Source organism: Delphinapterus leucas, chromosome 19 (assembly GCF_059928025.1).
Source record: "Delphinapterus leucas isolate spDelLeu-1000000601 "Yukka" chromosome 19, BTC_Dleu_Yukka2, whole genome shotgun sequence".
Classification (NCBI taxonomy): Eukaryota; Metazoa; Chordata; class Mammalia; order Artiodactyla; family Monodontidae; genus Delphinapterus; species Delphinapterus leucas.
The window spans coordinates 69,326,847-69,354,820 of record NC_143147.1 but is presented as its reverse complement, the minus strand read 5'-3'; the positions used below and the strand labels follow the sequence as shown (position 1 = coordinate 69,354,820).

Below are 27,974 nucleotides of genomic sequence, written 5' to 3'. Positions count from 1 at the left end.
TAAAGTGCTATAGTAGTAGTATATAAAAGGCACTGACAAGGATGAAAGAAGCAGCTAGCAGCTCTATCTGAAGAGCTGACATTTGAGCCCCTAAAGAATGAATAGTAATCTGCCCATCAAAACAACCAAGAAGGGAGCTTCCAGTTCATTTGATGGCCGAGAAAGCTCCAATCAGACTGATCCTCTCACAAACATAAACTCTGTACAAGGTATAAAATACCACTACCTGAAGACCCTGGAGAATGAATAGGCACAAAGAGATAGTGGAAGGCAGTACACACTTGGAAGAAGTAAAGGTGAGCTTCCCACTTTTGTAGCATTTATCTGGCCGCATTTGATGCCATGTGGGACAGCTAGAATTTGGGTAGATAACTTGTCCTCTTAGTGCTTGAAGAACCTGATGAAAGAATGGACGGTAAACTGGCAAACTAAGATGGAGAGACACCCAGGAAATAAGAGAGCCAGAGAAGGGAGCCCAAATTCTTCATGTGATCTCGGTGCATATTTGTGACTGACCCCTGAAACTCCCAATAGCCCAAGTAAGCTAAAAGAGCTGAATTTATATATGAGCTTCTGGGGAGACAGAATTTATAGTTTGAATTCAGCCAAGTTAACTGCCTGCTATAAACAAATAATTAAAATTACGAATCAATACTATTCAGAGGAAAAAAACAGAATCCAGACTCTTTACTATGTATCATTCATAAAGATATAAGCGAAAATTACTTGACATATGAAGAATCAGGGTAACACGTGACCTGCTTATTTTCAATTAGGATAACGTGGCCTTTTTATTCTCAAAGGAAAATGCAGTCAATCAACGGAGACCACCCTAGGATAAATTAGATACTAGAATTAGTGGATAAAAATTTAAAGTAGCTATTATAATTATTTAAAGAACTTTAAGAAAAATTGGTAGTAATGAATTAAAAGCTAGGAAATCTCAATAGAAAAACAGTGGAAAATACATTTGAAATTTAAAATGTAGACTGAATATAACAACAGAATGGAGATTACAAGAAGAACATGAAGATAAATGAATAGAAATTAGTCAATCTGGGGACAATGAAAAAATGTCCTAGAAGAAATATGAGCTGCAGAGACTTGCAGGACAATGACAGTGTATGAAATATATTTAATTTGAGTCACAGAAGCAGAGGAAAGCGAGTAATAGAGCAGAAAATTATTTGAATAACTAATGGCCCCAAATTTTCCAGTTTTCATGAAATACAAAGTTATGCTAATTTAAGAAGCTCAATAAAGCCCAAGCAAGGTTAATGGAAACCAGAACAAAACAATAACACTTGTTATTATCTGTCTTTTGATTATAGCCATCTTAGAGGTTGTTTAATGGTACCTCATTGTGATTTTGATTTGCATTTTCTTTCTTTCGTTTTTTTTTTTTTTTTTTTTGCGGTACGTGGGCCTCTCACTGTTGTGGCCTCTCCCGTTGCGGAGCACAGGCTCCGGATGCGCAGGCTCAGCGGCCATGGCTCACGGGCCCAGCCGCTCTGCAGCATGTGGGATCTTCCCAGACCGGGGCACAAACCCGTGTCCCCTGCATCGTCAGGCGGACTCTCAACCACTGCACCACCAGGGAAGCCCAAGATTTGCATTTTCTTAACAGTGACATTGAGTGACCTTCCATGTGTCTATTGGCTAATTGTATATCTTCTTTGGAGAAGTATCTATTTGGATTCTTCACCTATTTTTATTTATCTTCTTTTTATTATTATTTTTAATTGAAGTATGTTGTGTTAGTTTCTGGTGTACAACAAAGTGACTCAGATATATATATATGTGTGTGTGTATATGTATATACTCTTTTTCATATTTTTTTCCATTATGGTTTACTATAGGATATTGAGTATAGTTCCCTGTGTTATACAGTAGGACCTGGTTGTTTATCTATTTTAGATATAGTAGTTCATATCTGCTAATCCCAAACTCCTAATTTATTCTCCCGACCCCACCCCCTTTCCCCTTTGTCATTTGGTAACCATAAATTTGTTTTCTAAGTCTGTGAGTCTGTGTCTGTTTTGCAGATAACTTCATTTGTATATTTTTTTCGGACTCCACATGTAAGCAGTGTCATATGACATTTGTCTTTCTCTGTCTGAGTTCACTTAGTATGACAATCTCCAGGTTCATCCATGTTGCTGCAAATGGCATTATTTCCTTCCTTTTATGGCTGAGTAATATTCCATTGTGTGTGTGTGTGTATATATATATATATATATATATATACACATATATATATATATAAAACACATCTTCTTTGTCCATTCATTTGTTGATGGACACTTAGGTTGCTTCCTTGTCTTGGCTGTTGTGAATAGTGCTGCTATGAACATTGGGGTGCATGTATCTTTTCGAATTAGTTTTCTTCTGATACATGCCTGGGAGTGGGATTGCTGGATGATATGGTAGCTCTATTTTTAGTTTTTTATATAAATTTATTTATTTAGGCTGCTTTGGGTCTTCATCACTGTGTGCGGGCTTCCTCTAGTTGCGGCAAGTGGGGGCCACCCTTCGCCGCGGTGCATGACCTTCCCATTGTGGTGGTCTGTCTTGTTGTGGAGCGCGGGCTCTAGGCACGCAGGCTTCAGTAGTTGTGCCTTGCAGGCTCAGTAGTTGTGGCTTGTGGGCTCCAGAGTGCAGGCTCAGCAGTTGTGGTGCATGGGCTTCGTTGCTCCGCGGCATGTGGGATCCTCCCACACCAGGGCTTGAACCTATGTCCCTTGCATTGGCAGGCGGACTCCTAACCACTGTGCCACCAGAGAAGTCCCCTCTATTTTTAGGTTTTAAAGGAACGTCCACACTGTTTTCCATAGTGACTGCACCAACTTACATTCCCACCAACAGTGTAGGAGGAGTTCCCTTTTCTCCACACCCTCTCCAGCATTTATTTTTTGTAGATTTTTTGATGATGGCCATTCTGACCAGTGTGATGTGGTACCTCATTGCAGTTTTGATTTACATTTCTCTAGTAATTAACGATGTTTAGCATCTTTTCATGTGCTTATTGACCATCTGTATGTCTTCTTTGGAGAAATGTCTATTTAGGCCTTCTGCTCATCTTTTTATTGGGCTGTTTGCTTTTTGTTATTGAGTTGTATGAGCTGTTTGCATATTTTGGAAATTAAGACCTTGTCAGTCAGTTGTATAGTTTGCAAATATTTTCTCCCAGTATGTAGGTTGTCTTTTCATTTTGTTTATGGTTTTCTTTGCTGTGCAAAAGCTTATAAGTTTGATTAGGTCCCATTTGTTTATTTTTGCTTTCATTTCTGTTGCCTTGGGAGATTGACCTAAGAAAATACTGATACGATTTATGTCAGAGAATGTTTTGCCTATGTTCTCTTCTAGGAGTTTTATGGTGTCATGTCTTATATTTAAGTCTTTAAGCCATTTTGACTTTATTTTTGTGTATGGTGTGAGGGTGTGTTCTAACTTCATTGATTTGCATGCAACTGTCCAGCTTTCCCAGCACCACTTGCTGAAGAGACTGTCTTTTCTCTATTATATATTTTTGCCTCCTTTGTCATAGATTAATTGACTGTAGGTATGTGGATTTATTTCTGGGCTTTCTATTCTGTTCCATTGATCCATATGTCTGTTTTTGTGCCAGTACCATGCTGTTTTGATTACAGTAGCTTTGTAGTATTGCCTGAAGTCTGGGAGGGTTATGCCCCCAGCTTTGTTCTTTTTCCTCAGGATTGCTTTGGCAATTCTGGGTCTTTTGTGGTTCCATATAAATTTTAGGATTGTTTGTTCTAGTTCTGTGCAAAATGTCATGGGTAATATGATAGGGATCATGCTAAACCTGTAGATTGCTTTCAGTAGTATGGCTATTTTAACAATATTGATTCCACCTGTTTTTAAATTGTGTTCTTTATCTTTTTATTATTGATTTATGAGAGTTCTTTATATATTCTTGATACAAGTCTCTTTTCAGATATATGATTTGCAAATATTTTCTTTCATTTTGTGGGTTTTCTTTTCACTTTTTGATAATATCCCTAGCAGGGCAAGTTTTTTAACTTGCTGAAGTCTATTTATCTATATTTCATTTTCTTGTTTATGCTTTTGGTGTTATATCTAAGAAGGCTTTGCTTAGGTCAAGGTCACAAAGACTTACTCCTATATTTTCTTTCTAAGAGTTTTGTGTTTTTAATTCTTACATTGAGGTCTGTGACCCATCTTGAGATCGTTTTGTGTGTTGTGTAATGAAGGAATTCAACGTCACTCTTTTGCCCGTGGATGTCCAGTTGTCCCAGCACCATTTGTTGTAAAGACTATTTTATTCCCGCATTGAATTGTCTTGGCATCCTTGCTGAAAATCTACTGATTATCAATGTAAGGGTTTATCTCTGGAATCTTAATCCTATTCTATATATGTCAGTCTTTATGCCGGTAGCACACTGTTTTGATTACCCTAACTCTGTAGTAAGTTTTGAAATCAAGAAATGTGAGTCCTTCAACTTTGTTTTATTTCAAGATTGGTTTGCCTGTTCTGGGTACTTTGCATTTCCATATGAATTTTAGGATCAACTTGTTAATTTCAGCAAAATGCCATCTGGGATTTTGACAGGGATTGTGTTGAATCTGTTCATCAATTTGAGGAATATTGTCATTTTTTCGATATTAAGACCGCTGTTAATTTCCAATTTTACTGGTATTCCTTTCTAACTCTTGAAGTATCTAAATGTTTAGATGTGTCCACAGTGTTTATCGTTTTTAAGAAGAATTTAGCAGAGACCATTAGTCTTAGCAGTCACGTGAAGAAGAGGCAGAAGAAATCTATTTATTTATCATGCTTAGTGAAGGTATTATTAAACAGAAGAAATCTATTTATTTATCATGCTTAGTGAAGCTAGAAGTGGAGACACTTCTAGCTGTTTTTCAGCCGTGTTTGAAGTTTTTTGTTTTGTTTTGTTTTTCTTGGAGTTTCCAGTGGAGATGCCAAGCTGGCAGCAAATGAAGTCTACTGTAACATGAAGCCTTGTAAATATGTGTTGGATCCCTGCCAACATTATCAAAAGTGCTGGTGCAGAAATGTGCAAAGGGAAGATTTTCAAATTAAGGTTGGCCTGTACATACAAATGTTAGCTTTTCAAGCTCAAGAAATACTAAATTGTAGTCCATTAGTCTCCTGCATTTTATTGCGTGTTTGGAATAATCATGTACTTCAGAACATCCTTTAATCTGAACTGGCTTGTGGTTGTATAAGAATGCAGCTTCTTTTGTTCTTTATGCTTTATATACTCAGACGAGGAAAATTTACTGCATTTTCTAAATAAATCAGAGTTAAAAAGCAGATTTTCTTCCCACCTTTTTATCCTCATGGAGGCCCAGCTTTAAGGCCTTTCAGTGATACATGTATGCTTGGCCCCGCAACTAGTTCCACGGAAAAAAATAATCTTCAAAGTCGCTTTGTTTTTGCTTCTTACAGGACACGTTATTTGGACTCATGGTAAAAGGAAGTACTGTTCTTACATTAGTGAGGAGCAGACCCTTCTCTTTTTCAAGTGCTGAAAATTTCCACTTCTCTTTCACTACTTTGATAGAAATTAAAATGGATCCCTCATTAAAATGAATATCATCTCTTTATTTAAAATAAGACATATTTATATTAAGACAGAAGATTTCTAAATATTAGTGGAGCTCAATGTATTTTCACAGTTAAACTGGACAGAAACATTGATACATTGGGTGGTGCCTTCACCACTCTTTGGTATTTAGCTTTACCACTAAATTAGCTTTGTAGGTGTGGTGGGACTGAAAATGAATTGGAAGGTTTTGGTCATTTCCTTGTGTCTGCTATTTAATATAAAACAATATTTGCTATTTGTAAATCAGGCTAGAAATGATCAGTCAAAAGCAATGTGCCTCATTGCACTAGGTTATATTTTAACAAACAGTATTTTTAATATGGTCTCAATATATAGCTGATCATGGGTAAAGCTTATGACTTTGATTTATGTAGTCATAAGTCAATTATAAAGTAAATGAACTAAACTCTTGGTAGGTAAGAATGAGGTAATATAGAGAAAATATTTGTCCTATTAAATTGAAACTATTTACAGTAACTAAGTAGCTCAGGTGAATTACTGGACAAAAAATGTAAAACAACTGACTTTCAGCATTTATAGAAAAAGGTGATATTTCAGCCATACGTCATATATTTTTATAAATTGTGTTAGCAGACTTTTCTCCTGGCTAATTAATGATACGTAATTTTAAATTATATGATTTATAAATTTTTAAAGTTTTCAAATATTGTCCAATGTACTTTCTTTTCTATTTTCATTTTTATTTTTTTTGCGGTACGCGGGCCTCTCACTGTTGTGGCCTCTCCCGTTGCGGAGCACAGGCTCCGGACGCACAGGCTCAGTGGCCATGGCTCACAGGCCCAGCCGCTCCACGGCATGTGGGATCTTCCCGAACCGGGGCAAGAACCCGTGTCCCCTTCATCGGCAGGCGGACTCTCAACCACTGCGCCACCAGGGAAGCCCTCTTTTCTATTTATAGACAGACTGAGCAAGCAAAGGTAAACCTTTGAAAACTTGTAATCCTAATTGTGGAATCGTCTTCCCAAGTGTGTTTAGGAGGGCCTCAGAAATTAAAGAGCAACATGGGATGAACTAGTCATGGAGTGTGTGGCAGGGAAGTAGCTCTTGGGCCTCCTAACCTTAGCCCCTCGTGGGGACATTCGCATCGACCGCGGCGGCCTTTGCCTCTTCTCCAGCCTCACGGTCCTTTGAATAGAGCATTCTAGGCAACTTCTTCCGGTCAGTTGGGTCCATCGGTCAGAACAGACGTCCCTCAAACATTTGTTAACAACTCTCTATCACATTTGCCAACCTGTATCTAGGTGGTCGTACCCAACATGGTACCTTTTATAAGGGCACTAATCTCATTTTGGGGAGACACGTTCAGACCGTAGCACATGGCATTTGGAAAATCAGGAAAGCAGCACAGCAGAGTAGTCAACAGCAGGAGCTCTAGAAGCAGACGGCCGGGACTCGAGTCCTGCCTTGACTGTTAGTGATGTGTAGGCTTGGAAATATTCTCTAAGCCCCAGTTTCCTGTTCTGTAAAACTAGAGATATAAAAATAGTCTTATACAAGTTGACTGTGAGAATGAAGGAGAGAAGACATATTAAACTAGTTTGCACAGTGCCTAGTACCTAGGTAGAACTCAATGGAAGTCAGTAGTAACTTTTGTGTACTTATAACCTAAAGCCTTCATTTGTTTCTTCTAGCAACATGCAGAGATTTCTCTTCTTTTGTTGGACCCTCTTGACTATTTAATTTTAGTTCAAGGTATAAAGAAACGAGATGGTTATCGGTTCTTTTAGGCAGGTGTACTTACTAGAGAGCAGCAGAATAATTTCAGGCGGCCACATCGCTCTGTTGCATCTGTCACCCTGCAGGTTAGCTTCTGCCAGATGTGCATGTTAGAGGTATTCTTATGGCACATTGTTTTTTTTTTTAAATTGAGATATAGTTCACATACTACTAAATTCATCCTTTCAAAGTGTACAGTTTAGCAGATTTTAGTATATCCATGAGGATGTGCAACCATCACTACTATCTAATTCCAGAACGTTTTCATCATCAACCCCCTCCCAAAACCCCCTATGTGTGAGCAGCCACTCCCCATCCCCGCTGTCCCATCGGCCCAGGCGACCACTAATCTGCTTCTTCTGTCTCTATGGGTTTACCTGTTCTGGATATTTCTCCTAGATAGAATCATACAATATGTGACCGTGTGTCTGGCCTTTACCCCTTGCACACTGTTTTCGAGGTTTGTCCGTGTTGTAGGGTGCATCAGAGCTTCATTCCTTTTTTGAGGCTGAATGATATTCCATTGCATGGATGGGCACATTTTGCTTATCCATTCGTTGGGTGATGGAGGTTCCCGGTTGTAAACAGTTTCGTTCTTAGGGAAGTCATCAGAAGTAGTTGTGTCCTCATCAGAACACATATTATGGGTTTATATCCTTTTTGTCCTGAGGCAAATCATGTTATTGCCAGTTTTTTAAAGGGAAGTTTTATAGAATTTGGATCAAAAAATGGAAATCTGAATTTTATTTTAGAGAGGGTTAAATTTTGTTCTTTGATCCAAGCCAAGTTCCTTTATTTTACATTTTAACTCTGTGGCTTGTCTGAACTTTTCTAGGGAAAAAGAGGAGCAGCTCACCCGTGTGACTGAGGTTCAGAGGCTGCAGGCGCAGCAGGCAGATGCAGCGCTGGAGGAGTTCAAGCGGCAGGTGGAGCTGAACTCGGAGAAGATCTACGCGGAAATGAAAGAGCAGGTGAGAGGCCTCCGCGCCATCCATGTCGAGAGCCCTTCTCTAGGGGGGAAGGTACATTCTGATCTCACGTGTGCCAGCAGCATGTTTACTTGTTCAGAATTAGCCCAGCAGCTGGATCAGGGATTCAGGTGAGAACGAGGTCCTAGGCCTGGCGCGGGAGGACACGCACCACCGCCAGGGCCTCGAAGGAAGGGGAGGCTCCTCGCGGTCAGGAACAAGAGCCCCGGGGGGAGAGGGCTCAGCCCGCAGACCCTCTGCTCCCTACAGGGCGTGTGAAGGGCAGGGCTGACTCTGTGCCCCTCCTGGGTCTCTGGGTGGGCTCCGGTCGGCAGCTCCTTGGTGACAGTGAGTGGAGAGGGCGGGGTGGGCCGGGAGAGGGTCCTCCTTCCTCCTTCAGGATTGCCTTGATTCACCCCCAGAGCAGTGCCGGAACGGCCATTTCAAAGTCCTGTCGACAAGTGTGGTCACGGCCAGAACGTGTCAGGCTTTGGAAGCATGGGTCAGTTGACAGGCAAAATCCCATGACCAGTCATTTTCTCCAGAGCAAGGCTTCAAGTTATCCTTGTCTGTGTTCATGTGCCATAAACCGTGTTGTATTGATCAGTTACAGCAGATTCTTTTCAAGTGGCAGTTCAGGAGGACAGAGGCTGTCTCCAGTTCTTATACAAGTGGTATGTTTTATAGCTTTGAGAAAAATTTTTAAATTTATAAAAGAATACAGGGAACAAACACCTAGGTACCCATCAGGAAGAATCAACAATTGTCAACACTGTGTATTTAAACTAAAATGTTACAGATGTAGTTTTAGTTTGCTTTGCTATTCATGTCTAATCACCTTACTCTCTCCTCTCCTAAGAAAACCCACTATAATTAATTTAGTGTATATTATTTCATACTTTCATATGCATATGTAATGTCCATATGTATTATATGCATGTATTATATATGCATATATTTTATATATACATATATATATAGTTTTTATGCTTCCATTTAAAAAGAGGTAAGAACTACAGATTTTGTGTATTAGTCTTGTTTGCTCTTTTACATTGAATTTTATGTATCTGTGCCCTATCTGTGTTGATTTAGTGCATTCCTTTTAACACTGAATGTATTTTATCGTATGAATATACCCTATTTTATTCATCAGCTCCCCTATTCAAGGGTATTTAGTTTATTTTCAAGTTTTCTTGATTATAAAGAGTGTTGCAATACTTGCTGTGATTTCATTTTCAGCGGGGGTTATCCTCCTCAGGAGTCCTGAGCACACACTGGTGGCAGAAGCATCTCGAAGGTTTTATGGCAGAGCCCTGTGGGGTTTACGAGTTTGAAACTGTGCTTTCTTGTTATTTTCTCGATTCAGATTGTTTGGATCTGGGTCCTGAGAGCCGGGTCTGAGACCCCCCCTTCTGTCTGTTTTCCCACTCAGTGCCTTGGGCAGAAACTAGATTCCTGCTGAGAGTTTCTGGGCTGGAAGGTGGGGACTTTCAGTCCCTGCTACACGAATGTGCATCTCTTCCCAGCTCCCTCTGCTATGATCAGAGACCAGATCCAAGAAAGTATATATGGGCCAAATGTGCAGTGGAGCTGCTGTGCAGGAAACTCTTTGATCAGCTTAACATTTAAAGGAATACAGAAAATATTGAAGGAGGGGCCCTGGCAAGACGTTTTAAGTATACAGTGAAGAAGGCTAAAAAAGGGGCTCTTGAAAGTGCTCAGGCTAACCGTACAACTTTCTGACAAAAGCTGAGACTATGACAGGCACCTTTGGCTCAATAAATGCACCTTTTGGGGCTGGTGATATAATATTAACAGATTACCCAGAATTCATGGGTAAGGAGAAAAACAAGCAAACAACACAGGACTTGTGAAAACATTTTGTAGAACAAGAAAAAGGCGTTTGTATTCAGCAGTCACAGAATAAAAGCGTATTTCCGAAAACAGTTTACTGTAAACTTCAGAAAAAGAAAACTCAGAAAAGTAGTACCTTTAATAAGAAGACATGATCTATATGAAAGAGGCCACATATATTAAGTAAAATTAATGTAATTAAACCGGGATACATTCTGGAAAAAGTGTTGAACCTCAAGAATAAAATGAAAATCCACCAAGTTTCTAGGTAGGATGCAACTGGCAAAGAAATTAGAGAAATAATGGAGGAATGCTTCAGAGTTCTGAAGGAGAAAGGCAGTGACCCAACTGCATGCACAACCAAGGAGTTTTTCACTTGCAAAATAAACAGAAAAACATTTTCTTACTAAGAGCTCACATAATGTATACTGTTTATTCCTTTTCTGGAAAAATTATATCAATTCAGAGAGGAAGCGGAAGACATCCCACACACGAGGAAAATATCATACTGAAGGATGAGTAGAGAAAAATGGAATCCAACAAAATAAAGACAAATTTAACTAATTGCTACAAATCTAGTTATAAGATAGAATGCTAACGTTTACCGATTCGTGAAGCAGAAGGTACAGAATATAGAAAATACAAATGTGACAAACGACTTAAATCTAAATCCTTAGGTTATGTTAATAAAGTTCAAGAAGCAGGTGGATAGGGAGAGAGGGAAGTACAGTAACTAACACTCTGCCATGAAAAGGTGAGATTCAGAGGCTTCTTAAAATTAGGGAAATGTAGGTTAAAATACTTTTTAAATGCATAAACATAAGCATTAATAAAATTAACAAGATTTTACATTCTCATCAAAATCTTGAGAAGATAAAAGCAAAACTCAAGATATTGCCAAAGGAACAGAAGTAGAAACAGAACAAAATGTCCAAAATAAGATAGAGTATATAATTGTAGTAACATTTTAATAGGTTAAAAAGAGGTACTGATTAGCTGACATAAATCTGTGTATATGCTATTTATAATAAAGGCACAACTAAAAGTTACACAAAAGTTATATGTGGAAAATATATTTTATCACTTGTATTCAGAATAAAAGAAAGAATGTAATACTATCATATAAATAAACATCGATGCAAGTCAATAAGCTGGACAAAGGAATATATTTTTGCATGAGAAAGCCAAGAGTCCTTATGAAAAGGGTGTTAGCAATATATGAAAAAATTTACATAAATAGTCATGGGGTGCTTTAGTAAATTTTTCTCCATATTTGACTGCTCAGGGGGGCAAAACCTAAACAAATAGGAGATCTAAATAGCAGTTTATAAAACAGCTATATTTCTACTTTCTACGCTTCAAGTATGACATATTAAATTCCTACTCCCATGGAGCAGTTACAAAACTCAGTAGACCGTAAAGAAACACTCAATATATATCTGAAACTTGACATGACAGAGAGCACGTACTTTTTACCACAGTGCTTAGTAAAACCAGAAATTAAATTTCAATTAAAATTGCTACATTGGACTTCACCAAAATTAAAACCTTTTGTTCTTTGAAAGACACCATTAAAAAACAACAAAAGGAAGTAAGGCAAGCCAGAGAATGGGAGAAAAGATTCACAAATATTTCCAAGAACTTGTATCTAAAATATAAAAGCAATCCTACAACTCAATAATAAGAAGACAAACAACCCAGCTAAAAATAGGCGAAATATTTGGACACCTCACAGAAGACTAATAAGCACATAAAAAGATGTTCGATATCATCATTCGTCAGGGAAATGCAAATTGAAACCAAAATGAAGTGCCACTGCATGCTCACTGGAATGGCTAGAACTGTGAAGACTCGTTGGCAGTGCCAAATGTCGGTGCAGGGCCAGGGTGTGGCCACACGGGGCTCTTCTCCACTGCTGGTGGGAAAACTGCTGAGTTCTTAACCGCTAAAACATCCACCGCCATATGCCAGCCATTCCATTCCTGTGTGTTTAACCAAGAGAAACGAAGCCAGATCCAGACAAAGCCTTGTACACAACAGTTGCCAGCAGCTTTATTCACAAAAGCCTAAAACCTGAGCAACCCGCATGTTCCTTAGAAGTTGAAAGGATAATCAATGCAGTATAGACGATGGAATACTACTCAGGAATAAATAGGAACGAACGACTGATACCCTCAGCAAAGGATGTGTCTCAACGTCCTGCTGAATGAAAGGAGCTAGAAACAAAAGAGTACATAACTGAATGTTGTGCACTCTCTGAATGATGTAGAATTCCCTAGATAATGTCAAGTTGCTTGTTCTAGTGGATTATCAACCCAGTCTGTTTCAGAGCAGAAGTCCTGTCTCATTTTCTATGGGTGGGTTCCAGTTTCAGTTAAGTTTCCAAGCCTTTGCTCTGCAGGGTTGGGTCTGTTTGTATTGTGCCACTCAGGAGTGAGTCTAGACTTGGGTGGTGATTTAAATCACTCCACCCAATAACCCCAGGCACTCATGGAACATTCCCCAGGGTAGACCATATGTTTGGCCACTAAACAATTCTCAACAAATTTTAAAACGACTAAAATCATGCAAAATGTGTTCTTTGACCCCAATGGTAATACATTAGAAATAAAAAGAAATCTGGGAAATCCCCATATATTTGGAAATTAAATAACACACATGAATAACTCATGGATCAAAGAAGATACTACAAAGAAAATAAGAAAATATTTTGAACTGAATTAAAATAAAAATGTGGTATATTAAAATTTATGGAATGCAGCTAATGCAGTACCTAGAGAAAAGTTTGTAGCTTTAAACATCTAACTCCAAAAGGAAAGTTCTCAAATCAGTAACCTAAACTTCATCTTCAGAAACCAGAAAAAGAAAAGCAAGCTTCTGCTCAAGGAAGCAGAAGAAAGGAAATAATAGATAATTTTATATACATGCAGAAAGCAAAGAAAACATTAAAATAGAGAAAACCAAGAAGAGATAGAAAGTCCAAACTGTCTTATAATAGATAATGATGTTTAATTAGTAATTAGAAATCTTTTCACAAGGAAAAGCCCAGGACCAGATGGCTTCACTGGTGAATTCCATCAAATATTAAAGAAAAAACAACTTTAGTTCTTTGAAAACTCTTTCAGAAAATTGAGGAGGAAGGTACACTTAATCAGTTCATTCTCTAAGGCCAGTAGGAATCTAATATCACAGCCAAAGATGCTGCAGAACTAGAGTAGTATCTGTCATCACTGTAAACACGAAAACCCTTAATGGTATTTTAGTAAACTGAATCTGGAAACGTATAAAGATGATTATTCACCAGGACCAAGTAGGATTTATCCCAGGAATCCAAGGTTCTTTTAACATTCAAAAATCAATTAATATCGTACAGCATATTAATAGGATAAAAGACAAAACCTCACGATCGTCCCAACAGAGGCAGAAAAAGCATTGGAAAAAGTTCAGCATCATTTATGATTTTTAAAAAATTCTTGGCAAGTTAGGACTAGTAGCAAATGTACTCACCCTAATAAGGTACATCTATGAGAACCCTGAGCAAATATGCTTAATGTTGAAAGACTTAACGCTCTTCCTCCTAAGAACAGGGAAAAGATGTCTGCTTTCGTGACTTCTGTTTAACATTGTATTGGAGACTCTAGCCAGCCTCTAACAGGGCCAACAAAAACCCCCCAAAACCCCAAACAAACAAACAAAACCCCAAAAGACATACAGATTGGAAAGGAAGAACTACCAATGTCTTTAGATGACATGATTCTGTATGGTCAAAATCCATGAAAGAAGTACTAGAACTAATAAATGATTTAAACAAGTTTGCAGGGTACGAGATCAACATACAAAATTCAGTCATGCTTCAATATACTAGTAATGAAATAACCTGAAAATGAAATTAAGAAAACAATTTAATTTACAAAAGCATCCAAAAGAATAAAATATTTACAAATAAACTAATGAAACAACGTGAAGACTTATGCATTGAAAACTATAAAAGATTGCTGAGAGAAATTTTAAACGATGTAAAGAGAGCTATTCTGTGTTCATAGGTTGTAAAACTCAGTATTGTCAAGATGAAAGTTCTCCACAGATTGATGTATAAATTCAATGTAATTACTGTAAAACATCTCCATACATTTTTTGGGTAAAAATTGGCAATAAGAAATGTTTATTTTCACTAGTAAATTTGTTAAAAGTAAGTTAAAATAGCACTGAGCTATTTTCCAACTAACACATAGGTAGAAATCCATGAAGGCCTGTGGACACACATTTCAGGAGGAAGAGTAAAGATATGTCACCTTTCTGGAGGATTGGTTTAACATTGTGCTTATGATTTACCTGTTCTACTTCTAGGACTTTACTTTTCAGGACTCCAGGGTTTGCAAGATACGTGTTCAAGGATGTTTATTGTGATGTTATTTATTAATGGTAAAAAATTAGAAACTATACGTCAGAAAAGTTAGAAAGAATGTAAAAACTGGTAATCTTTTTTTAAAAGATAAAAAATGAACTCTCAGAGTTGTGTGGCAGAACGGAAAGCCCTGGAGAGAATGTGATCTTGGGAACCATTAAATGAAGAACCCTACCCAGCCGCAAAGTGAGACTGCCGTAAAATGAGGCAAGCCAGGGATGAGAGACAGTATCTGTGCAGTTGATTCTGGAACCACCCTTCCAGTCTGTCCACCCTCACATCTGACTGCTCTGCTCTGTGCAGGGTCATAGTCTGTCTGTCTTCCTTCACCAGCTCTGCCCACCCATTTGACTCTCCCATTTCTTGACCTTCACCCCCAGCGTACCCCACACCTGTGTCCTGTCTTTGTCAGCCGTCCTCACTGATCGGTCCGGTGGCGCTAGATTCAGACTCCGTGAAAGCTGATAGTGATGGCAACTGACAAGCAGGAAATGTTTTGATTGCTTTCTGTTGGAGAAGTTCTTCTGTGGTTTCAGTCATAAAGAGTTTTGCCAAGTGAAGCTGAGCTTCTGAAATAAAGTACCTTTGGTGTGAGTATAATAATAAGGAACCCCATTTATAATGGAATTCTTATAGCCAGGCTCATTTGCAAATTGAATAATTCTCACATGGCAAATTTGAACAGACATTAAATAAAATGTATATGTCAAAACATGATAAATTAGATATCTTCTATTCCAGATTGTCAGTTGATTAAAAAGTGTGGATCTGGGCTTCCCTGGTGGCGCAGTGGTTGAGAGTCCCCCTGCCGATGCAGGGGACACGGGTTCGTGCCCCTGTCCAGGAAGATCCCACTTGCTGTGGAGCGGCTGGGCCCGTGAGCCATGGCCGCTGAGCCTGCGTGTCCGGAGCCTGTGCTCCGCGGATCTGATATAGCTCAAATTCTAAAAGAAAATCACTCAGCAGATTTAGTATTTGGAGAATCATAATGTTTTCAGATTTTTCCATAGTCCATATTTTCCTTTTTTATTGTTGTTTTGAACTGCTCTTTTCTCTTCTCACTGAAATCTTTTGTGTAAAAGCCAGCAGAGCCTAGGGCATCTTTTTCCATTTGGAAACAGCTGCAGATAGAAGACAACAGGAATTTGAATTAAAAAATAAAAGCTTTGAGTTTGTTTTTGAAAGTGAATTGCTGTTTGAAAAATGAGGCCCATGAGAGAAAATGAAACAGACTTAAACTTTTAAAAAAAATTGCTTCCCACTGTTTCTTTCACTTTGAAGGACTTTCTGTCTCATTTAGGATTGCTTAAACAACCTAATTTTTACTCCAGCGGTGAATCCATTATATGTGTTAGCTGCAGCAGCTGGTTGTGTAAACTATACACATTTTAATTGCGGAAGTGTATTACTCTGTTAGAGTTGTTTCTGTATATATGTATATAGTTGTATCTTTTAAAGAAATAGTGTTCTATATTTACCTATTCTCTGTGAAACAAATAAATGACTGAAAAAGACAGCTATGTTTTTTGAAGTATTGGCAGCAATTATAAAGTGAAACCTTTTCATCTTGAAAACCGACTGAATGAATGTCAGATAACTACTTCCTCCTGGGGCTTCCACTAACCACTTGACTTTTCTAGTTAATTTTTCTCCCCTTGAAAATTCATCCTCATTAACTGGTATTTGCTGCTAATATCTGGCTTTAAATTCTGTTCCTTTTTCTTTGCAGCCGTCAGCTACATGATATTAGCTTTATACTTGGAAAACCCAGTGGTTTGCCTTGAAAACAAAATTCAGAAACACTGCTGTTGACTAGTGAGGTTGCTTCTGCTTGCTAGTGCATTTGAAACTGATAAGCAGTTTCTTACATTCTTAGGGATTATAAGTTTAGCTCATCATCTCATTATTGCTGTTGAATTAATGAAAAAATTCTCAAGGTACAAGGAAGGAAGAATGCCATCTGAATATATTTGTGCCTCTATAAATGTAGATGGATAACAAACAGACTTAGAGAGAGAAAGACCCATCATACAGACCACTCATCGTGACTTGTACCTTCGTCCTCTTGTCCTTTAAGGGTCATGCTGGCTCATGTAATTTTTTTTTTAATTTATTTATTTGTTTTATATTTTAGTTTTGGCTGTGTTGGGTCTTCGTTGCTGCACGCGGCCTTTCTCTAGTTGCTGTGAGCAGGGGCTACTCTTCGCTGTGGTGGTCGGGCTTCTCATTGTCGTGGCTTCTCTTGTTGTGGAGCACGGGCTCTAGGCGCGTGGGCTTCAGTAGCTGGGGCTCGCGGGCTCTAGAACGCAGGCTCAGTAGTTGTGGTGCACGGGCTTAGTTGCATGTGGGATCTTCCCGGGCCAGAGATCGAACCCGTGTCCCCTGCACCGGCAGGTGGATTCTTAACCACTGCGCCACCAGGGAAGTCCAGGCTCATGTAATGTTAAATGAGTCTTTTTTAGACCAGTTTTAAGGTCAAGATCCAATATAAATAGAAGGATTTTCTCTCAGTTTTTAAAAATAATTAATTATTTATTTATTTTTGGCTGTGTCGTGTCTTAGCTGCGGCATGCGGGCTCTTACTTTGTGGTGCCCGGGCTTCTCTAGTTGTGGCGTGTGGGATCCAGAGCACTTGGGCTCTGTAGTTTGCGGCATGCGGGCTCTCTAGTTGAGGCGTGCAGGCTCGGTAGTTGTGGTGCATGGGCTTAGTTGACCCACGGCATGTGGGATCTTAGTTAGCCTACCAGGGATCGAACCCACGTCCCCTGCATTGGAAGGCAGATTCTTTACCGCTGGACCACCAGGGAAGTCCCCTCTCTCAGTTACTTTTTGATGATAATGGAGAAATCTGTCTACCATTGTAACATTTGAAATTTTGTCTTTAAATGAGATTAGGTAGCAGAGGTAAAATTCTAGAACTATATTTAAATATTTCAATAGAGCCTATTGTGCTAATTAATCAATTCCAAATGACAACATCCAAGGACTATGTATAAATATTTGGCTCTGAAAAACAAAATTAAACAAAAAATCAAACAAATAATTAAAAGAATCTTTAACTCTCATCCTTAAACGCTTAGGAGAGTAGGAAGTGAAGCTTTTCCTAATAATATTCATCAAACCTCTTTTGCAGAAGAAAAATAAGCCAAAAACAATCTACTGAGAACATTGGACCAGGAAACACGTCATTCTTTTTATAATTGGCTGATGTGAAGGATTATTAATTGTGAAAACAGTAGCATTGTTATTTTTTAATATTTCAAACTGTTTTATTGACTTATTGGCCAAGGATTTAACAGACCTGATTTCTTCTTTCATTCATTTATAAAAAATTTATGACTACTTGCTCTCTATCAGCCATTGTTGTAGATTCTTGGAATTCAGAGACTATTAAGCCACGTTTGTGGTCTGTGCGGTAGACTGATGCGTAGCTGTGTGGTTGTAATTGGCGGCGTAACTAGTGGAATTAATAGGTCGTTCGGCGAACTCAGAGGAGGCACATCTAAGGTAGCCCAGTAGATTATGCGCTGGTCTGCAATTGTGGCATCTTCGTGTAACAATGAATTTCTCAAATGTTTCCTGTTCAAATGTAATTGGTAGTGAATTTAGCAAGGCTTCTAAATATAAGGTCAGATATACAATTCAATTTTATTTCTATATATTAGCAACCAACAAATAGAAAATAAACTTTGAAAAAGATATCATGGTACCAGAAAGCTTCTCTTACCTAAGAATAAATGCAACAAAAGAAATGCAAGGCCCCTGTTTTGAAGACTAGGAAACATTACTGAGAGGAACCAAAGAAGACTTGAACAAGTTGAGGGATATATCACGTGTATGGATTCAAAGACTCAATGTTATAAAAATGTCAGTTCTCCCCAAATTAATCTATAGAATCAGGACAATTCTAAAAATCAAAATGTTGCAGTGCTTTTTGGGGGGAGGAGTGAGGGAAACTGGCGAGCTGATTCTAAAATGGATATGAAAATAGAGAGGGCTCAGAATACCTATGGCAACCTTATACCACCAGATATTGAGACTAATATTAAGCCATAGTAATTAATACAGTGTGGTTTTGGCACAAGGATGACCAGTGTTTTACAGGAAAGAGACCAAAAAATGGACTCACACATATATGATCAATCTGATTCATGTCAAAGGAAGTATTGCAGTACAGCAGGGAAAGAAGGATCATTTCAGTAAATGCTGCTGTGTCAGCTGGATGGCCATATGGAAAAAGAATCCTGGCCCTTATTATATCCCATCACAAAATTAATTCCAGGATTGTAGATACACAAGTGATAGGTAAAACAATAAAATTTTCAGAAGAAAATGTAGGAGCTTGGTGAAGATTTTCTGAATAGGAAACAAAAAGTGATAAAAAACAAAATGTTGTTAAATTTAAATTCATTAAAATTAAAAACTTCTGTTAATCAAAAGAGACCAGTAGATAATATAAGAGCGAACTCAGAGTGGGAAAAGATATTTGCAGTTCAGATATTGAACAAGAAAATTCATATCCAGAATTGATAAAGAACTCCTACTAATCGATAAGGATAGGCACCACACATATGTTAATTAATTTTCTCTGTTAAGGATATTAGTTTCTACTGAGTCTTTAGCCAAGCACAGAAATAATTATTTATCTGTCTTTCTGCCATTTATGTCTGTCTATCTCTCTCTCTATATATATTTATGAAAATATTTGAAGGACAATTTCTTATAGTTTAGCTAAATATGTATTAAATACAGCAGAATACACTTTGAATTGTATATCTCTATAGAATTGTATAATTGTCTCATATGAATTATACTGTCAAATAACTCGGAACATAACACAAGAGTACTTTACTACAGAAAGAACAGTAACGTATTGGGACCACATTTGACAGAGTGGGCCAGATCTTGGCCCAGTGCCCACTCCCACTTTCTTAGCAATACAGTACAGCCCTGATTTTATTTAGGGCAACATTAGACACAGTTTTAAAACTGCAGTCTCTTACCTTGCAGGTGGAGTTTGGCTTTTAATGTAGTTCTAGTGAATGCGATGCAAACAGCATAATTAATTTGCTTTTGACAGGAACTTGCAGGAAAGCCCCTTAAAAGGGTTTCCACTCAGGGAATATGGACCCTGTGCCCTTGTCCCGTCACCCTTTGCTCTTCCTCTCCCAGGTGTTCAGAGCTGCAGAAGCCATCCTGCAACCATTCTGGAAGCTGAATCACAGAGACCTTCACCCTGACATCTTTGAACTGCCGATGTCGCAGCCTATTTCTGAATGTTTTGTTACCCAAGGAAAACATAAAGGGCCTATGTTGCTTAAGCTCTGGAAACTTAGGTGTTTTCTTACATGCAGCTCAAGTAATGCTGGAGGCACCATCTAAGGAAAAACCAACACCCTTGTTTACCTCTCTCTATTACCTGTAAACATTAGACATTCACAGAAATACACCCCAAGCCCTTTTCTGCCCCTAATTTGATCATCAAGTTCCACTCTTGGATTTTTTTGGAAGCCAGAGTTACACACTGAAGGATTGGGTTTGTTTTGTTTTGTTTTTTTCCTTACCCTTGAAGTTAAATGGAATATGGAATGATGTGTGATCAAGCAGAATCTTTTGTGTCTACGGCAACTGAGAACGCTGCGTTTCTACGCAGACTTCAAGTATTTTACAAGACTTGTTTTTATATTTTTTTGGTTAAATTGTGGAAGGAGAATGGAGTGGGGTCTTGCATTTTCGGTCAGTATAAAATAACATTTTCTTGGAGCAGTTATTATTTACTCTGAATTTTTCTTAATGTTTAGGTATAAAAGGTCTTCCATGTGCTTTAATTGTTTTCTATTTTGATTATAGAAGATAATTCAATTTTTTGAAGGAAGACATCCTACGTTTTACGAATGTTGAGTACATAGAGCTCTTCATTACATTAAAAATATTTTAATAATTATTATTTATTTTGAACATTCAGTCTGCGCTGAAGTAGAATAAGAACCAAAAATCAATTTCATATGAAGATCTGTCTTAAAAGTACTGAAGAAACCAGGCCTTGCCTCCTTGATTTACCTTCTCTTGTTTTCTTTCTCTTCTGCTTTTGCCTACCCTCCATTCATCCTTAAGAATTTAATTCATGTTTATTCTGCGTGCTGTGGCAATTAGTTAATAATTAAGATACAAAAGAATTATAAGCTGTAGTTTCTTTTATGTGGGAGCTCACGATCTAGATGAATAAACAAAGCTCACACATTTGAAACACTCCCATACTCTAGAGAAACATACAGCGTGCCAGGAAAATGAAGATGTTGGGTCCTAGAGCACAGAGAGAAGGGAGATGTTGATGCCAGTTGGTGGATCAGAGAACGCCACAGAGAGGAGAGGAGGCTTGAGTCAACCTTGAAGATGGATTGCTGGATGAGGAAAGATACAGAGGGGTTTTCAGATAGTGTGGGGAGCGAGGGCGAGCCCAGAATAGCTACGGGAATCAGAGTGTGTAGGGGCGGAGCTTGCCGAGGACAAATCAAGGGGCCTTCGGGTGGAGGTCTAATGTGAAAAGCACTGAGGGAGAGAGAGCCTTGAAATCCACATCTTGAGGTAGAAACGGAAGAAAACAACGCGGGCTCGACTGTGCTTCCTTTAGAAATTCCTTGACAGATTTGACCACGAGACTGATGGCCGACGGGGTCGGTCATCTTAGAACTCTGATCACTGAATTTGGAAGCTGATGACTTAGTATTATCAAGGTTGCAGTCTTTGGCATTTACAAAGAGATACTTAGGTACTAAATATCATGCCGTAATCTAGAACTCCAGCCTTCCGTGTAAGAACCAGAAATGGAAAGGCTGGTGTTAAATAGCAAATTCGTGGGCAGGAATATGCCTTTTGTTCTCATCCAGTGAAACTGGCTGCTTCTCACTGAACAGCTCTGCTCCTCAAACCTTAAAGTTTAACTGTGTCTGAATAAATGTATTTGAATGGGTTTTTTTCCCCAAAAATCTAACATGAAAAACTGAAGGGAGCCTTTTCATGGTTTGTTTCCTCATGTTTTATCTAATCTTAGCACCTACCAAAAGGTAGCCTGCAAGAGGACATTGTGTGCAAGTTGAAAAGAAGAAATATCTCAGCGTATCAGCAAAGCAGAGCAAGAAGTGATACAAAGTAGCCAGTGACAGAATGGTTGTCACATGAACTGACAGGTGCTTCAGAAAAACGATTTTTCAAAATTAAACTGGGGTAGAAAGACAAATGAAATCTTGCGCCACTTTGAATGAAAGGTGCCATTTCCACGTCACCTAGCTGAATAGCTTTCTCATTACGTAAGGACCTCTCTTGCCTGTCACATGTAAAAGAGCAAGGAAAATAATACATCGTCTATCTCATTTTCTAAGTGACAGAAAACATTAGATTCGACACTTCATTTTATATGTGTTATAAAGAATTTGGCCCTATTAAATGTTGAAAATTGCCTTTTTTTTTGAAAATTGTTCATTCAGCAAACTTCAAACCAAGTTTGGTGCACTGTGTCTTTTTGGGGTTTTTGTTTGTTTGTTTGTTTTCATTTGATTAGTATTTATTGAGTCCCCATATGCTCCAAACAGTGTGCTGAATGGTTGGGATACATGCGTGAACGTGGAGTTACATCCCCCTGGGGGAGACAGACATTGCAAACAACCCTAATGAATAAGTAAATTATACAGTATACCTAAAGATGCTATCTCCTGTGGTTAAAAAAAATCATTAAAGCAAGGAAAGGGCAGCTGGGAGGGCTGCAAATTAAAATAGGGTGGTCAGGGAAGCCTCAGTACAAAGGTAACATTTAAGCAGAACTTGAAGCCTTTGAAAAACAAGCTACATAAATGTTGGTGGGGGGCTTCTAGACCCCAAGATGAGAGCTTTGCTGACACGTTTTAGGCCTAGCGAGGAGGCTGGTGGGCTGGCGTATGGTGGTGATGGGGGCCCTAGAGATGAGCCGAGAGAGGTACTGGGATTGGATCATAGACTGTGGTCCATTCTTTGACTTTGACTTTTTTTTTTAAGTAACAGCTTTATTGAGGTATAATTCACATACCAACAGTTCACTCGTTGTAAGTGTACAATTCAGTGTTTTTAAAATATATTCACAGAATCGTGCAACCATCATCACGAACAATTTTAGACGGTTTCCATCACCCCACAAGAAACCCCATACCCTCCCAAACCCCTTTCACCCTAGGCAATCCCTAGTCTACTTTCTGTTTCTATGGATTTGACTCTTCTGAAAATTTAACACAAATGGGATAACACAGTACATGGTCTTTTCTGACTGCCTTCTTTCACTTTGTTTTCAAGGTTCATCCATGTTGAAACGCGTATTAGTACTTCATCCCTTTTTATGGCTGAATAATATTTCATTGTATGGATAGGCCACATCTTGTTTATTCATCAGTTGATGGACATTTGGGTTGTTTCCTCTTTTTGGCAATTATGAATAATGCTGCTATGAATATTTGTATATAGGTTTTTTTAGTATGGATGTATGTTTTCATTTCTCACCTCGGAGCGGAATTCCTGGATCGTATGGAATTCATATGGGTTCATGTGGTTCATCTCTAAGTTTAATCTTTTGAGGAGCTGTCAGACTGTCTTCCAAGGTGGCTACCTCACTTTACATTGCCCCCAGCAGTGTACGAGGGTTCTCATTTCTCCACATCTTCAGCAACACTTGTTATTATCTGTATTCTTGATTATAGCCATCCTAGTGGGTGTGGAGTGGTATGTCGCTGTTTTAATTTGAAATTGCCTGATGACTGTGATGTTGAGCATCTTTTCATATGCTCGTGGCCATTTGTGTATCTTCTTTGGAGACATGTCTTTCCAGTTCCTTTGCCCAATATAAAATCAGGTTTAATTGCCCGTTTATTATTGGGTTGTAAGAGTTCTTTACATGTTTTAGATGCAAGTCACTTTTCAGAGAGATGGTTTGCAAATATTTTCTCCTGTTCAGCACATAACAAGGCCTTAATAAAATCTTGTTGAATAAGTATTTGGATGTTCAAAATTATATTTCCATCACAGTGTCATTGTAGCTTTACAGTTTAGTCAATTGTATACCAATTATAGTTTCCCTGACTTAAAACTATTAAAACCTGTCAAAATAAATGGACATATCCTTCATTATTTTATCATCTTTAAATTCAGCATTATGATTGGTGAGGTGTTGAAAACCTGTCATTTTAATGATGGACAAGTGACAAAAATATGGAATACAATTTGTCATTTAAAAATTTAATATTTGACTTTTAAATTTTATAGATGGGAAAAGTGGAAGCTGATCTAACTAGATCCAAGTCTCTTCGTGAGAAACAGTCGAAGGAGTTTCTGTGGCAGCTGGAGGACGTCAAGCAAAGATACGAGCAGCAGGTCGGTCCTCCTTCTGACGGCTGCCTTTGATTCTCTCACGTGCATATACGCTCTCTTCTGAATATCTCTTTATGTCACAAAACCTCTGCACAACGAAAATACTTACAAGAACATTATTACCAATATATTTGAAATGTTTAAAATAATGGTTGTTTCACTGGAATCTAGAAACAGAGAACTTTAACTGTCCGCTGAAGTCTGTTCTGACAGTTGACTAAACTAAACGTTTAATTGAAACATTTATTGTGGTTCTTGAGTTCTCCTCCTGTCAGAGCACAAGTTTGACTTATTTATTTAAGAAATAGTTTGGGGCACCTACTGTGGCCCAGGTGCTGTCACCGACCCCGGGCAGAGCGGTGAGCAGGGCCGACAGGATTCTTTCCTCACAGAGCTTGGATTTTGGTGGGCAGCCAGTCCATCAGTTAAAAATGAGATAATTTCAAAGAGTGAGTTGGGAAGAAGAAAAGAGGGAGTGTGCATAGACTTTGCCAGGCGGCGGGCGGAAGGGCCTGACCGGCACCGACAGGTGGGCAGGGGCCTGGTGCTGAGAGTCCTGGCGACGGGAGGGGCCGCGAGAAGGCTCTGGAGGAAGAGGGGGCCAGGCTGGAGGGATGGCAGGTTCAACGATGCTGCGCTGGCAGCGGCGGGGGCTGTTCGGGGAGCGAATGACACTCGGGCTGGATTGGCCGGAGCACCGAGGGGAAGGGTCCGGCTGGGACCAGGACGCGGGGGCAGCAAAAGGAGTTTAATTCTGTGCTCAGTACCCTGCCTCTTGTTTATTAATTAAAAAAAGGCTTTATTTTTATCTTTTTAAAAATATATCCCTGCAGACTCTCGGAATAGTCAAGGCAACTATTAACTTTTACTTGTTTGTCTAATTTGCTTGCCTTGTTTCCTTAACGTCTAGAAAAATGTTGATTAGCTTAGTCACTCAGTTAAAATTGTTTCCTAGACAGTATTTGAACCTTTTTGTTCTAGAAACCTGAATAACTTTTTCTTTCATTATTTTATTTTTAATCCCTTATTAAGTGGGTCCTTCATCTGCAATTGCTATAGAAATATTTTCGCATGTGCAAGATGATATATGCTCATGGAAGATTATTTGAAATAATGAAAGAAAGTTAATAAATAAAGCCAATGATTAAATTATTGTAAACCTATACTATGGAATGCTATGTACTCCTTGAAAAGATTGATATAAATTTGTAGGAACCAACAGACACAGATTTCTAAGACACAGTGTTAAGGGGGAAATAAAGCACATGACAGAACAATTGTTACATTATGATCCTATTTATGTAAAATTAAAATATATGTGTCTGTATCATATAGCTAGATATGTTAGTTTAGCTTTAAAATTCTAGAAGATTACACATGTCTATAGAATGGGCATGAAATAATAGGTTAGATTATGATAAATTGACACTTTCACTGTATGCTTTAAATAGACGTTTTTACTTAAAATTTCACAAAGAGCATATGTCATGCATTACTTGCATAGTTAAAATATAAAAGTTATGAATGTAAAGAAACAATAGAATAGAATAAATATAGAACATTTATATTATATCTGTAGTATTTTAAGTGGGTAATAAATTTGGATTAATGCAATACAAAATCAATTCAAGCAATTACACATAAAATTGTATATACATAAAATTACATAAGAGATGAAAATCCTAAAAGATAAGAAAAGACAGAGAAGAAAGAGCACTAGCAGATTATTTCAGAAATACCAGAAATATATGGGTAACTTCAGATTTTCTAACTCCAAAACCCAGTGCAATAGAATTATTTTCTCAGAATCTTCTTTAAACAATGGTGTGAGAATGAAGTATCTAATTTCTGATTAATAGATGATGGCAGTGAAAGTCATTCTGACATACACCAGCTTAAAAACATGTATTTCCACTGACATACACTTTCTCTAAATAGTCGTGGAAGACGTTTTCCGGACCTTTAGTACTGGAGTGGAGGTTGCTTGGGAGACTAGCTTTAGAAACTAGGCATAGAAACTTACATAAGAAGTGGAGCCCACAAGTAGGAAGAGGTGGGGGTCAGAGGGAAACTGAGGGGATAGTTCATCAAATATAAATAATATTTAACGAGGCTTGTTAACAAGATACAGTGTATAACCGAGGCGACTTCTGGATTAAAAACTGTATAGACGCACTAATAAAAACAAGAAACATGTCGGTTTCTCCATGTAAACTGATGAAGGAACAGGGGAGAGAAGAAAACCAAGTTTTAAACCCTTTCTAGGACACCTGTGCTCCTCAGAAGCTATTGTACGGCAGGGTGAGTGTGTGTAAGGGGTTGGAAAGTTCTCTGAGTGTCTTTAAAATTCTGTTTTCATTTTGATGATAACCATGTGGGTGACAAGTTTATAACCAAGTGTGGCCAGGTCACTGCAGGGTCTGATTTGCATTTATTCTGTGATCATTTTGGCACAGCTCTGACTTTTTAAAGTTGGATGTAACGAGTAAAACCACTGAGGAAAATGAACATTTGACTAAATATAAATTATTTTAAGTTAAAGAAATAATATTTGCCACAAATATCGTAGACAGAGTGATTCCCTTTGTCAAATTAATAAATGTATAACCAATAAAAATAATTAGCATATAAAGTAATTAGCATAAATTTTAGCAAAATCATTAATGCTCCAGGAAATGACCTGGCAAAGGAAAAGAAACGTATATGAAATAAATTGAGTAAATGACCGTGTAGAAACATCTTCAGCCTTGGTATTAAGAAAAATGCACATTAGAATAGTGATGTACCATCTAAAGCTGGCCAAAGTTTAGTAAAACTGGTACTTTCACGTATTGCTAGTGGCGTTATAAATTAATGCAGCCCAGAGGACTTTGGCAGTATCTACCAAGAGTCATAAAATTTGTTTACCTCTTCTGGCCAATTATCCTTAACCTTGAAAATCGGACAGAATTATTCAAACAATGATGTTATTTATTTTTCAGATGGTGGAATAGTTATTTTTCAGATGGTGGAATCATGGTTCTTGATTCTTTTCTCACATGCTCTACTTTCCACATTGTGATAGTGTCTTTTTAACGTGACAGTCGCTGTTTTAGTGTAAAAGTAAATTTATATAAACTCGTTTGAAGGAATGTTAAGCTTCGTAGGCTTTTCTCTGGGTGATAGATTTAAAACTGTACCAAATTTTTGTCTTTTAAGTCTTGATCAAAAATACTTAATAAGGAAAACATTAATTCTTTAAAGAATTCATACTATTAATAGAAACCATACACTATTGCATCAATTTTTCTGTGTCTCATTTTCATGAAAAAGAGAGAAATGATATAAATGTTATACAAGTATATAAGAGGAACTTTTGAAAAACCACACAGAGACCTCTGAGGTCAGTGCAGATTTCGCCTGCTCCCATCCTTCCTGTGTCTGTGGGCCTCTTCACTGGAGTCCATGCTGACAGTGAAGACCCCAGGCAGTAACTTGTAAAGGGAAGATAAAAGCAGGAATATGAGCTACTGGGTTTTAGGAGAATATTTTTTGATGTGATAATATACAAACTTTTTAAAACCTTTTTTTTTTTTTAAGCAGAAAATTCTATTAACTGGAACAGCATTGCCCCGACCACTCCAGACTGTTGGGGTTTTTGTTGTGAACGCTTATCATGAGGAAAGATAGGCATGTGGGAGCAGGTCCCTATGAGCCAGCTCGAGCGAGCTCACTGAAAGGGAAGCCGATTAAACTGAGCTTATTCCCTTCTTTGGGCAGACTGGCCAGGCTGGTAGATAAGGAAAGAGGAGTAGATGTGATAGATTTGGACTTCACTGAGCCGTCTGGCAAAGTCCTTCTTGAAGGCCGAATAGGAAATATGGTTTAGCCATTGGTTCATTTATGGGGTTAAGAGAGAGTTCAAAGGGCCATCTCTGAATGACGATTGACACCCTAAGTGAGATTCTGTGTGTCACACTGGGTAATGATATAAGAGGTTAGTTTCCTGCTTCCTTGGAGTTCAGAGGAGTA

General features: G+C 38.2%; 1 protein-coding gene across 17 annotated transcripts in view; it reads left to right on the top strand.

Annotated features, from left to right (window-relative positions):
- CEP112 (centrosomal protein 112) overlaps positions 1-27,974 on the top strand; it is a 413,480-nt gene that overhangs the window by 165,688 nt on the left and 219,818 nt on the right. For all 17 annotated transcript variants that reach the window (XR_016389081.1, XM_089901741.1, XM_022589836.3 and 14 more), the window contains 2 exons: positions 8,185-8,320; positions 23,859-23,966. Coding sequence is in view for 16 of the 17 variants with exons in the window: in XM_089901741.1 (XP_089757867.1) it covers positions 8,185-8,320; positions 23,859-23,966 (244 nt within the window). In the remaining variant the exon portion in view is untranslated. The remainder of the gene's footprint in view (positions 1-8,184; positions 8,321-23,858; positions 23,967-27,974) is intronic.